Here is a 14,590-nt window from a genome sequence, read left to right on the forward strand (position 1 = left end):
CTCCAAGCGGGATTCACAGCATCCAGTCCAAAAGCAAGAACATGTCAGTCCATATTGCAATCAGAGGCAGGAGCACATTTCAGCCTTTGTTGCCTTCTGTCCAAAAATGGTCCAAAGGAAATTTTGTTATGCTTCTTATTGGTCAACCAATGGTATGCTCAATTAAAATATTCAGTAATACAATCTCAGGCACTTTACACTCTACTCATTATTCTGTTTACATTTCCAAAGTCTACAAGATACCATCTGTCCCTTTTGTCCAATTTCATAATATATTTATTTTATATTATATATATTACTACCATGTCATACTCTGAGACTGTTTTTTTTCATCAGCAAAAAGCAAATCATGAGAGGCACCAACACAATGCATGCCCAGGGGACAGAACTGTGTTTATCAAAGCAGAAATATATTTTTTCCAATTCTTATAGATGGCCAATAAAAATTATATATGAACATCCAATAATTCAATTCCCATTGCATTGATGAAGAAATTATATTATATATATATTCCTGCCTCTTATGATCAATATGACAATAATCAGAAGAAGACTAGTAATCATTACTCATAATAGGAAACATGTTTTCAAATAAAATGCAGCAGTTTTCTTTTTTCTTTTTAATTTGTTGCAAACTAGATCAATTGCCATCAGACGTTAATTAATTACAAATCACACAAAGCATTCCTGGTGACTTTGGGGTTAACCTGCTTCGATCAGCCCACTCATTGTCGTGTGTCCAGTCAGACAGCTGAGACCTTTCTGTCACTGTAAGAAACAGCGTTAGAAAAGATTTCAGCCTGGTAATAATCACAAAGACTACCCGGTGTGAGACTGATGTACCTGTTGGAGCCTGACATTTCCAATCTCACGGGGAACCTGGAAAAACAACAAAGCACTAAACCCCCCAAAATTAAAGGAATAGTAATATATTCCTCCTCATTTCTAAGAACATTGGATATTAATCAATAAATTGCATAGTCACGTAATCTGCCCGTGCAAAAAAGCAGAAAAAAAGAGAAAAGCAATTCTAGTATTGGCACGGAAAAGTTATGAGAGCTGCACCTTCATTGAGCAGAGTAATGAAGTGAGCGAAATGGCACGCAGGTTGATTCTAATAATTTCTGGAGGAAAACGTGCTGAGTCCACAGGGAGACACAGGAGGTGACAAGATGAGACATTTATCTTCTTCTGTCTTTGCACACTCACTGATACTCCTAGACAGGTGGAATGCTTTCAGTATATACATTAAAGAGACATTAAAAAAGCATCAGATGCTGTTGGATCCAGTTACTCATTTTGGATACCTCTTAGTATAAACTATGTCTTGTACTGTATACACAGTATACACATGAGCTTTAACCACCAGATTCCACGAGTCCGAAGGGAATCAAGTGCCTAAGTCATTGCTGCATTGAGCTCCAGAATGGCATGAATCTGCCAGGGTTGATCCACCAAACTACGAGACTCAACACCTAGCAGGGGGTCTGATTAGAACACTTCTCAGTGCCTCATGGAGACAGCAGGAGTTGAAGGGTTACTACCACTCCAAATCAATTAGGAAAATGGGGAAAAGAAGATCTTGTGCATCAATTGGAAACACAGCAACAACAAAATATGATTTACTTAAATGAGTAATGTATATTTATAAGTTAATGTCTAAGCTAAGATGAGTATTTATATGAATAATTCTATTATAGGACAGCATTCACTCTGGTCTCTGACTCAGAGCACTACCAAGCCTGTTTTAATCAGGGATTTACTGCTGCCTAAAATAGGACAAATGTCATGCCAGACAAATCTTTGACTTGCAAATACTGTAATACTCTAAAATAATGTTGATTATCTACCCAATTAAAATGTCAATTCTCTAACAGTTACTTTTAAAAATAAGGTTCAAATGCTGTTTGCTGCTTGCAACAGGATTTTTTATATTTGTATACTGTAGTTTCTTGTCACCTTTTCACAAGGGCTAAAATGAGGACAATCTCATTAATCAAATTCTATTCCCCAAATAACACTGTTAAAACTAAAATGAGAGAAAGGAAATTTTGATTGAAAGAATCAATAGTGAAACTGAAGTCCAGAGTATGTGAATAAACACTGTCATTAACTGACAAGTGTTTACTGCAAGATTAACTGCAGAAGATAAAAAACGTTGTTCTGAATTTTTTATTTACACCACTTGAACATATCAGTATTTTTTTTGTAAAGTCCTTTTGTACCTCCCCCCCCCCACCATCCTGTAGCACTGCCTTCCCCCTCAAGATACAATCACATCCTCATGTATTATAGATCTAGTACAATCTTGGGAAGTTATCACTTGTCTTTATTGTTGCTGCAGCACTAAGAACCATAGAACAACATCATTCACAGCAACAAGATCATTAATATTACAGAGTATGAGGTTTCATAAACTTTACACTCTAGAAAATGCCAACTGCATCATTCAACGCAGACAGACGCTGCAGCACAAAGGAAATCCTTTTCACTGACGATAAAGTGATAAAGACCAGAGACAAATTCATCATTGTGGGTAATGCTTACAGTACACCCCCACTGTTTAACTCTAGCAGACCATGGTAAACACATGGCAGAATACTTTGTGAAGCCCTTCAAATACCAAGCAAGGAAATCAAAGTGAAGCAAAGTATTTAAGAAGATGATGCCTGGTGAAGTATAACTAAGACCACATAGGAAATTACAATTGAGAGGAAGTGTCAAGGAGTTCATAAATCCCCTTAGCAACAAACAAAAGTGGTAGAGAGTCACCCCAAATCACTGTTTGAGCTGTCAAAACCGTGTCAGGTTCTTGTACCTGGTGACAAGGGCAAAATAGACATTTCCTTGCCTTTGGCATTTTTTTATGTTTATTTTTAATAAATTGTTTTTTATGAAGTTTTTCTAAACTAGAAATACAAATTAGACATTCCAGAAATTAGATGTGAAAGCTTCCATTAGTCTATTTTATTTTCTGATTTTGTTACCACATATATATCTTGTTTTACTCTGACAGCTCACAGTATGGGGAACAGAATGCCAGAACATATGAAGATTGTATCGGCTCGCCATTAAAACAATTACACACTACCCAGCTGGGACTCCTTGATGTTGTTCAGAATCACATCTCTAAGAATCTCTAAAACAATCTCTAATTTCAGAATTACAGATATAGTATACTGTATGTATTAATATATTAATAAATAAATCCATAGATTGAAAATACAATATTATTGATTAACTGCTGTAAAAAATGCTTAAAACTACAAAATCAATATACAGATTACAAAAGAAATATTCTAGGCTTGCAAGAGCTATTCTGAATCTATTGTGAGGCAGTCCTTCTGATGCTACCGTGTTTGTGACAGGCTGTGTGCATCATGTTTCTTTCAGTTTGAAGTACTGCTCAATTGAAACTTTGCTAAATCTATATATTTAGGAGGTCTCAGATGCTAGTTATGCTCTTTTTCATAATTCCACATTGACACTTAACATCAGACTACAGGAATATAAAACTACATCAAAACCTCAAAGAAGAATTCCAATTATGAATTGTAACTGTTGTTACGGCAGCTGCTGAATGGCTTTCTACAGTATATAAGTATTCATTTATTAATCCCACAATGTCATACATTGCTTTACCTTTCTTCGTTATTATTCGCTGATTGACATGGAAAAAAACAAAGCCTGGCGTATATTACCAACTTGCACTGAACTCTTGAGTTTTAAAAGCAGACTCAGTATACCCATTTGTTCCTTGCTTAATTGAGTGGAAATGGTTCAATGCTGGGGAAAATTGATGTTTTGTGAATTACACTGAGCTGAGCCCAGGAAAATGCATGTGATACAGTATGTTATTCTTATCTCAAGGGCAGCACACACAAGCTCTGCTGTTTGTTTTCAACTCAGCACTTTTCTCATAAAAGTCTGTTCCTTAACTGAGATGCTTATTATATCAAATGTAAAACTTAAAGAACATTTGTCCCATTTTCGCACTGTTCTACATAAATATGACCCTATATGTAACCTTGAACTTGAACTTGAACTTTATTGCCATATGTAACCGGTACTGATACAGTGGAATTCTTACTTACAGAAAGTCTCTCGATTGTAAAACAGTAAAAAGTGTAAAAAACAAAACAAAGTGCAAACAGTGCATCAAGACAATATACAAACAAACAATAGACAATGTGCAAGTAAACATGTAGACAGTTTAAATGTAAACAATACAGACGTGTAAACAATGACTGGAGATGTGCAATAGATAAGAAATCATAAAGAGGTAGATGGTGATGGTGTAGGTGTGGTCCGAGGGGGATGGCTAAATGTGTTCGCCAGTCTCACTGCTTGTGGATAGAAGCTATTGAAGAATCTAGTGGTAAGTGTCCGTATGCTCTTATATCTCTTGCCTGAGGGCAGTGGGGTGAATTCTACCACGGCAGCGGTCCTCATAGAGCTGTTTAATCTCGGTGAGACCGCAGCTGATGATCTTCTGGGCCATATTGACCATTCTCTGCAGTGCCTTTCTTTCTCGCGAAGAGGTGTTGCCATACCACACGGTGATCCCGTTGGTGAGGACGCTCTCGATGGTGCAGCGGTAGAAGTTCACCAACACATGTATTGGCATCCCCCATCGCTTGAGGCACCTCAAGAAATAAAGGCGCTGCTGAGCCTTCTTCATGATAGAGTCAGTGTTCACAGTCCAGGTTAGATCTTTAGAGATGTGAATTCCCAAAAACCTAAAGCTGGTGACTGTTTTCACTTCCGTTCCATCAATACTGAGTGGGCTGTGAGTGTATGGCCTGTGTCTCCGAAAGTCCACTATTAGCTCTTTCGTTTTCTTTATGTTCAAGTCCAGGTTATTGCTACGACACCACCTAAGCAGCTGTACAACTTCATCCCTGTAAGTGGACTCGTCATCATCACTGATCAGTCCTATTATAGTGGTGTCATCTGCAAACTTAATGATGCGGTTGTTGCTGTGTCTTGACTAGACTTATGAAGTGGCAGCAAAATGCATGTAATTTAGAATTGCATGTTTCAAAGAACATTTTGATGTTTTGAATTGCCTTTAGTGTGTTCTTGTTAACGTTTTGTGACCATACAGTAAATATGTCTAAAAATTGAAAATGAAATTTCCAGCATGATAACTTTGCCACTAGGGTTAATCATTCAATATACAGTAAAGGATTGCAAATACCCTAGTCCCTAGCCTTGATTCTTTGCGGGGAGGTAATGTATATCCAAGCAGATCAGCTGTTTAATTTTTTTTTGCTCTTACTGGGTATCAGCTGAAACTAACATGACGAATAATTATCATTCTTTTATCAAGGCTTAGCTAGCCAGACTGCAATAATGGGATTGCAGTAGTATCGTACAGTAGTTGCAGCAGGACATTTATCACTTTACAGATGCTAAATACAATAAAATGGAAATATCTCAATATTTCAAATAGGCATTTGTGATAGGAAGAAAGAGTGATCTTTATGTACTCATACCTACTAGGGGTAAAATATGATATGGGTTTATGGTGGGGTTTTTTTTTCAAATACTGTCTCTATGAACAACTAGCCAAAAAGACAGCATTATTCTCCACTTTAGCAGTTTATAGTATTATTAGCACTGTTTCACGTTTTGATCTTCAAAACCAAACATATTTCATAAATGTGTTCATGCAAAAGTTTCATGATACTTTTAGTTGCAGTGGGAAACCTTTGTATTGGTAACCCTGTTTTGTACAGTATGTATTGAAGCATTAACAGCACAAAAGGGCAGTATTTCAACTAGTCAGGTCATTGTAAAGCTGTGATCCATTTCCACTTCTTCACTCTGTGGTGTGGGTTTGTGATTTGAGCCACTGACTGGTCACAACCAGGTTTCTGCAAAGGATTTCTAGCCACAAGACTCTTCAAGGTTAACATTTGCTTGTCGACACCAGTGTTCATTAGTAGTCATCAACCTGGCCCATATTTTCTCTGAAAGATGGTTGCCTACTTCACTCCACCTTTACTGAAAAAATGCACAGAGAATGAAGGTTGTCCAATGACAATCGAACTATTGCCCAATTACTAAATATGACCCACACATAACTACTGTACTTCCATGTCAATTGATTTCTGTTCCTGTAAACCTTTTTCAGCAGACTGCTTCCCAGAGATCCTGCCCCAGGAATAACCTGCAGCTCTGAAGACCAGGATTATTCATCGTGTTTACACAATCATTGAAAAAAAATCCACAAATGCCTTATGAAAGCTAAAGGCAGCTTTACAAAAGCCTACTCTTGTGTTTGACATGATCAATGTAGGTTCCATAAAATAAAAAATAAAAAAACATTACTAATTACTAGGACGTGTGTTAACTTAGGTCTAATACAATTACTTGCCTAGTTTTGGAAACAATAATGCTTGGAAAGAATTAAAAGGATTTTTTACTGTAGTGTAAACATTGTTCTTAAACTCTAAACTTTTTACTGCACCCGAAAAAGTAAGGGTGTCTAGGTTTTGGTGGGTGCTTCTTAACACCAGAAAAATTGATACTATTACCCTTTCCACGGGTACACTATAAACATCACCACTGCCATGCTGCCTTGAGAAGCTAATACGATTCACAGCTCAGCTGAATGCTTCAGGTGATTCCATCTTCTAACTTCAATTTATGGAAAATAATAAAAAAGTAAAACTTAAGAAATTGAATAACTCTATTCATCTTTAACTGGGCTCTAAGGATTTCTTTTTTCAATATGATACTTTCTTCTCGTTACAATATTTCAGTCATCGATGGAGAATTGTCTCTCTTTCGAGTTCTACACTTCAAACGTAAAAAAAGAGTAGGAGGATTACATTCAAAACTGCGGCTATGCCGCCTCTAAAGAGCGCTTTTTTCTCATTAAAACAAAGTGAAATAAGGTGACTTAATACACAGCAGAAAATACTCTAATGTCTAACATTCTGTGTTCAAAACCCATAACATACAAAAGACTCCCAGCCTCAACAGCTGACGCATCCTTAGTCATATTGTCATAATAGCTGGAGTACCAGTAGCGCATCCCTTCAACTCACCTCTGCGCTTGGCTTTAGCAACCTCTTCAAGAAACGAATTCCACTTTCCAAATCCCAGTCTCCGGTTTTACGAGTTGAGTTCAAAATGCATACACGCGAATCAAAAAGCAAAGTTGTCAGAACCGATCTGTTGATCTTGTCGGAGTTTTGATTTGGTCCTTCTCCCTGATGTGCGCTTCGTCTCTCTAAAGCTGTCCCGCTGTTAACCGATACCGCTAAATGTATTTGTTTCTCTTTATCTTGCAACAGCACTTGAGACGGGTACGAGCAGCTAACCCGTCTCCCCGGGACTGGAGGCATGGGAGCACAGGAGGCAAGGGCTCCGCCACCTCTCACATCACGTTGAGGCGGCAGCGGCTCTCTGGTTGCCTTTTTCACAACAAACAGCGAGTCATAGAGTGAGAGTGAGAGAGAGGGAGACGTCAGGGACCCAGCGCGTGGAGTGCGAGCCAAAAATACTGTACTGTACACCCACCCGTATTTTGTTAACACACAGCATATGCAAAAAAAAAACGGATCTTATAAATTCACATAACTGCGGGAGATTTCACCAAAATAGGTTTTTTTTAGTACCGCGCATTTCCAGGTACACTTTCGAGTACTGGGAATGACAGTGCTGAGCAGACTCTGCAACGACACAGTGGTGTATTTAACAAAGGTACTGTATCACCTTTTGGTGAATGATGTAGCCCCTTCGTAATAATATGCAGTATAGCATTTTTTTTTGCAGCCTTGAGTACTTCAAGCGTTCTTTCAGGTGACGATTTACTGTATCTGCTGAGCACGTGAGAGATCATAAAATTGCGCTGGCAGCAAAGCAGCAAACAAAATGATTGTTCAAAATTTTCTAATACTCGACTGAAAAAAACATAAATGCCTATATTTTAAAATTGAAATCAAAAGATACTAATGCACAATACTTCTCTTAAGACCGATATTGTTTTTGGTTTAGCTTCCTATTAGCTTCTAGAATTTATAGAGAACAGGCAACGCTTCTAGTAATTGGGACCTAAAGACATTGTTACAGTTCAGTGCTTTTTCGTGACCTAAAAGCTGAGGTGAGTTAAATCACTGCTACTTCTATTAATAATGACAGTTTCGGATGAAGGCAGAAGAATGGTGCAGTTTTTATAGGAATTGTTCACTTTATATTCTGAAACAATTAGGAAGCAAGAAAACACTAGTCTCTAAGTCACTTTCAGGCTACTGGAATGTGTATCATAGAAACATTTCTTCCACATGAATGGTCAGCACTGCATGCATGCTGTGAAATAAATAGGGGCAATCTACGAATCAAATTGCACAAATATGCCCCTGTTATGAAGTGACAGGACAAAAGGAGTTATATGTTGAAAGAGACAGAGATGTATTGAGGAGATATCCATAATCTGGCAGGGATGCCGTAATACATCAACTCATTGACAACCGCAGCAATATAGGCAACTCAGGATTGCTTCCTTTGAAATCAATACACACACGGAGAAAAACTGTCACCTAGCAAGTGCACAAGTGGAACCAGGATTGCTTTTACAGAGAAACGACATAGCAGGACATAATGTCAGGAGAGGAAATTGAATTTGTGGTCTAGAACAAGACATACAAGTACATTTGGAAGACGAGGATAACAAGTGTCCTGGGGTAGATGATCCTCTTGAGGGGAAATGAGACCATATTATGTATTTGTCTTACTGCTTTGTAAGAAAGTCCACACAGAGGGGCAGAGTGATAGAGGTGATTATTTGTCATCTACTGTATTCATACAGTAGACATGACGAATTTCAGAGGGCCTGCAGACACCTCCTGTATTTCACAATCCAATATACCTGTACATACTGTATGTAAAGAAATCAAAAGGTTTTAAAAAGACTAACCCCTACAAGACACAGACAAAAGCTTGACCTTTTGTGCAAACCGTTCAAAACAGACGAAGGGAACAAATATACAGTAGCATGAAGATGCAAACGTGCCTGATCATGGCCCTCTCTGTAATGAGATGAGGATTGATGCTGAGGCATTAAAAAGAGAAAAAAATCCACAGAAGAAAGAGGCAAGTGTTGCCATTTATTTATGCAATAACACAATCCTTACAGTGGTACATTAAATGCATGGTTTGTGCATTTGAGAAAAATCCTGCATGTCCTATATCTTTGATCAAACCAAATAACAGTGTGATAACTATGTAAAAATCTATTTTGAGTTTCAACAGAAAATCTTTTATTGAAAGTGTTTCATGGGGGGTTTCCCTGTTGTTTCTGTAACATCTGTATTGTAAGTTGTAAGCAGCAAAATCGGTGGGGTAAATCAGATTAATCTTATAATAATTAATAATAATTGCTTACACTTCTATAGCGCTTTTCTGGACACTCCACTCAAAGCGCTTTACAGGTAATGGGGACTCCCCTCCACCACCACCAATGTGCAGCCCCACCTGGATGATGCGACGGCAGCCATAGTGCGCCAGAACGCTCACCACACACCAGCTATTAGTGGGGAGGAGAGCAGAGAGTAATGAAGCCAATTCATAGACAGGGATTTTTAGGAGGCCATGATTGGTAAGGGCCAATGGGAAATTTGGCCAGGACGCCAGGGTTACACCCGAACACTTTTCGAGAAACACCCTGGGATTTTTAATGACCACAGAGAGTCAGGACCTCTGTTTTACGTCTCATCCGAAGGACGACGCCTGTTTACAGTATAGTGTCCCTGTCACTATACTGGGGCATTAGGACCCACATGGACCGCAGGGTGAGCACCCCCCTGCAATTTAAATACACTGTACAAGCAAAGGGCTCTCAAGAAGGCCAATACTGTAGCATTACAGAGTGTGTGACACCACCCCACTGTGAGTTTGCACCATTCCCAACTTGGAAACACCTCAGTGACCAAAATTATAAGAGTAATAATAATAATTGCTTACACTTATATAGCGCTTTTCTGGACACTCCACTCAAAGCGCTTTACAAGTAATGGGGACTCCCCTCCACCACCACCAATGTGCAGCTTCCACCTACAGTAGGTAATCATTTATCCCCTAAACAATTTCTCTTTTGAGTAATGTAAAATAATTATGTATTTTGTTATTTCATGTTTTTATTAGATACGTTCTTGAACTAATATATTGTTCGTCCTGAACTTTTCATTGTTAATCATTGTTATATTGTGTTGTTGTGCTCGGTTCTCCCAGAAAACAAATCGACCTTTGAATTGAATTGAAAATGCAGGCCACTTTATTTAAAAAATGACCATCTGACATCATATCAGAGCCTATTTTTTCTTTCATCATGTAATTCTGAGTAAGACATTTGTGTGTACTTTGTGTTAAATTAATAAATAATGCAGATATCTTATTACATACATTCTGTGTCTAGAAAATTGTTATACTCATGTTCTCACTAGCAATGGGGGGTATAATCAGCCTAAATAATTTGGGACCATTGCATGGCTTCTAGTGATTCTGACAGCTGTTCTTTGGTAGCATAGACAAACAGCTCTAACTCAAAATAACAAGAATGCAAAAAGACTAAAGAAGCCGATTCATGAAAACGCATACTTAACACCCCTGGGTTGTATAGTGCCAGTGAAGATTAATGATTCAATATTTAAAATAAAGTATAAAAGATCTGTTGGGCCAAGGCATGTGCTCTTTTATTTAACCACAATATCACCGAACTAGCTGTAACACAAAGGCTTTTTATCGAAGTGCCATTATTTATTTTGATTAATAGAGAGTAATGTCTTCTTGACATCAACAGTGACAGTTTGCTAATTAAAAGGTTTTAGAAAAAGAAGTGTTATTAATATGTACATTGCTGTATTTAATAAACACAATACTAAGGTCAATTTGATTTAATAAAACAAATAAACATTAATTTGAATCAAAATCACAGAAAATGTGAGCACAAATAACAATTAAAAATGTATGATACACTTTTAGCACGAAATGTTATACACTGACCAAATGAGAATATTACAACATAGTATCACATATGACATCCATGAGCATTAATTCAATTCTTTAAGCACTGACAAATAGACTCTATTACTCTATAGCCTCTGGTAAGTCTGCTGTGGAATCTTCTGCCACTCATGCAACAGTAGCCACTAGGGCAGTCTAACCAGTCTGGACTGTATCCTGATGCCTGGACTCAGATCAGGAGGAAAATCTGACCAAGTCATGCCGTTGTAATCCTTGCACTCTGGGGTCCTGCATTGTCCCAGTGGAACATATTGTAGATGTTTCCAGATTGGCTTGCACTGAAAGGAAAAACTGTTGCTTACCATGGCATCTCAAAATGTGTTTTCACATGAGACATGTCATGGAAAAATGACTCGGTAAACAAAATATTCCATCAGCATCTTTCTTTCAGCACCTCATATTTTCTCCTATCCCACAAAGAATGGAAACTTTACCTTTCTGCTGCCAATGTTACACCTGAACTGCCTCCAAGCGTGTGTATCATTTTCATGCAGCCGGTACATTATATCACAGTGGGTTAATTCTTTCTGAATTTCATGTGCGGTAGACATTGCTCTCTGAAAAATACTATATTACATACTGTAGATAGCTTAGATGGATTTGATGGGCCTGAGCCAGCATGGAGACCCTCTGTCTTCTAGCATGTGGTCTCTTCCTCTCACAGCAAATTAATTGATTTCTCTGGACTTGTCAGCTGATTGTAGAAACAAAGCATCTCATCCTCTGATCAACTTTTCTCACAAGCCTTTAATTGTGCCAGCAGCAACCAGGACATCTTTTTTACTCAGATAAAGTGTGATTGTGTCTTTTACTGTTCTTGCGTTAATTAAAATGATGTCTTTTTGAATGTTAATTGATGCAGGTTCATAGCCACTTATTTTGCCAATTTTCACTCATACACTGTAGCAATCGCTGAGTATATGGGTAATTTCTGAAATCACTTGACATGACCTCAGTATTTTGTTATCTGCAGGAATAATAGTTCCTTCTACTCAAAACCCATCTGCTAAATATTTAAAAAGTCAGTACCATAATGTATATGTCCAGTGAGAACCTTAGATTGCTGCTTTTTCATTACATGTCAATCCATTAAAGAATGATATAAAGTAGATTAATCATTGCAAATTGTCAAATTGTCTAGGACAGGCATAATTAGCTTTTTTTCATTTCTTATTTCTTTTCTACAATGTCAATATTTTATCTTGGAAACTGAAGGTATCACAGTTTATATTCAGAGGGTACGGTACTTCTGTTAAAAAAAAACATTTTTCTATGAAATATGACTTCTGCTACTCAACCCATTGAGTAAATGGGAAGTGGTACTTTTCTTCCTGAGACTTTGGAGTGAATGTCTGCCCAGAGCACTTGAGCTGTCATGCTACAGATTCAGACGATACTACTGTCTCCTCATGACCCACATGTGACCCTGCAGCCTGAGGGCAGACATGTTGGAGGGACGTATATGGGCTGGTAGTTGAATTGGATGAGAGCAACAAAGAACAGGTGATGCCAAAGACAGCTCAGTTCTTCGAGGTCGAAGAGGACTTGATTAACTTAGTCTGCCTGCTGCAGAAAAATCCCTGCTCCTGACAAGGAGCACAAGTCATTAAGCTGATGACGAATGCTGGGAAATAAAACCCCTCCTGTTTATATTGTCCTCCAAATGGTCAGCTGTATTAAATAGAATTGCTGACTGGCTTTAGGCTAGCACACACCACCACTATCAAATTAATAGATCGATTTTCATTTCCAGGAGTTTATTAGTTTTACAAGTCCAATTTAATCATCATCTCCGGGGCTCATTCAGTTACGCCAGAGTGTACAGAACAGTTTAATCTCTAAGAAGGTCTGGTGCTTTACAATGGAGCCCTTTATGATGCTAGTAATAGACAGACCGTTGAGACATTGCTTTGTCTGTGGAAGTCAGGGTGTTCCTAGTGACTTCTTAGTGACCACAAAGTCCCTGATGCTAATCTTGCACAGCAATCTGCATTGCACAGACCCTGGCTCAGTGACAGACTTGACTTGAATGACTGACAGCGCCACTGATTGCTTGCTGTACTATAGTGCATAACAGTACAGTCTGCCTTCCATCAAATAATCAAAAAGAAGAGTTGTGTTGAGCTTAACAGAAAGAAATGATGGTTTTGGTGAATAGCATTTTATCATTTTAATTTCGCAATGCACTTATCAAATTTGAGCTCCCAGCTCCTTTTCAAACACACAACCGAGGTGCAAAATGTTGACCATCTGTGAATTATTCTTTCCATTGTTGTTACACTTTTATTACAGATCCACCGCAGTTGTTACCAGTATCAAAACAAAGCTGCTAATTTTAAATGAGCTTCACTGCACTCCTACTACTCACATATCCTTGACATATTGTTGATTTGCACCACGACACACAATTTATAGCCCACAATTTATACTTAACTCAATACAGTTTTGTTGAATTAATTCTGATATATGCACTTAACCTTTTCCCTGACTTCTATTTATTTAAAAAGATTTTCCTGATTCAGTTCTGCCTCAGCGAAGGGGAATTCAAGATGAAGCGTTTAATTTATACATTAACATATAAAGTTGGAAACAACAAAGTACAACAAAGAAAACAGAACCTAAATTATCCCTTAATATTCAACTTGATTGATGTAGGACTCAGAGAGCTGAAGAGCATTCAATCACACGATTTCACTGTCACAAAAGGTAATATCCAAGGCTCATGAGCACAGTACGAAAGAAAAACAAAATCACTGGTCTCATGAAAACGGCCTGCCTGATCTTTCTACAGTAGATGAGCTCAAGGCCCTGATCTCAACCCCATTGATTTCTCGTAGAATGTGTTAAAATGCTGTCTAAGAGGAAGATCAATGTGACCCTGAATTCCACTATTATGGAAAGAATAGCATGTATGCTTACCTGTGGGGGTACACTGTTTCCATGGATTTTGTATTAAATCAAACAAAATCATAACTATGGAAATTGATGTGGAACGTGAATGGATTGTCTCTCACAATATAGTGCACACACAATGAACTCTCTGTCCAATGTTTTCATTCTTGAAGGACACGGATGTGACCCTGATTTCCACTGTGTGTTATAGCATTATGTGAGGAATACTAAGTGTTCTTTGTGAACAGGCAGGGTTTCTCTCTGTTCTGGGATTTTGTTTTAACTCATCTAAATTTCGAACTGTGGAAGATATGAGAAAGCTCATTGGCTATCTCAGTTTACACTATACTCAAAATATACAGACTGTACAAATGAGAGGAGGCCATTTGGCTCATCTAGCCCATTTGGTATTTCATCATTAATTGAGAAAGGATCTCATCCAACCATTGCTTGAAATATGCCAGGACATCAGCTTTGACAGTAGAAGTGGCTTGTTCCATACTCCCACATCCCTTTGCATAAAGAAGTAACTCCTCTTCTTTTAATGTCACTCTACGTCCAGTGTTTTCTCTTTGAAAGGATACAATTTACCCTAAGAAATCTTTTATTAGGCTACAACTGTATATTTGTATTAGACCTCTTGTCAATAGGTATGCATAGACTG

General features: G+C 38.0%; 1 protein-coding gene across 5 annotated transcripts in view; it reads right to left on the reverse strand.

Annotated features, from left to right (window-relative positions):
- LOC102684322 (zinc finger matrin-type protein 4) overlaps nucleotides 1-7,654 on the reverse strand; it is a 64,745-nt gene extending 57,091 nt beyond the window's left edge. For 2 of the 5 annotated variants that reach the window (XR_001478365.2, XR_001478364.2), the window contains exon 1: nucleotides 7,059-7,650. Coding sequence is in view for 3 of the 5 variants with exons in the window: in XM_015346518.2 (XP_015202004.1) it covers nucleotides 7,059-7,358 (300 nt within the window). In the remaining 2 variants the exon portion in view is untranslated. Of the gene's footprint in view, nucleotides 1-7,058 lie in introns of all 5 variants that reach the window. The other 3 variants (XM_015346518.2, XM_015346516.2, XM_006630553.3) reach the window with 3 other exon arrangements.
- Nucleotides 7,655-14,590: the final 6,936 nt, after the last annotated feature.

Source organism: Lepisosteus oculatus, chromosome 4 (genome assembly GCF_040954835.1).
Source record: "Lepisosteus oculatus isolate fLepOcu1 chromosome 4, fLepOcu1.hap2, whole genome shotgun sequence".
Taxonomy (NCBI): domain Eukaryota; kingdom Metazoa; phylum Chordata; class Actinopteri; order Semionotiformes; family Lepisosteidae; genus Lepisosteus; species Lepisosteus oculatus.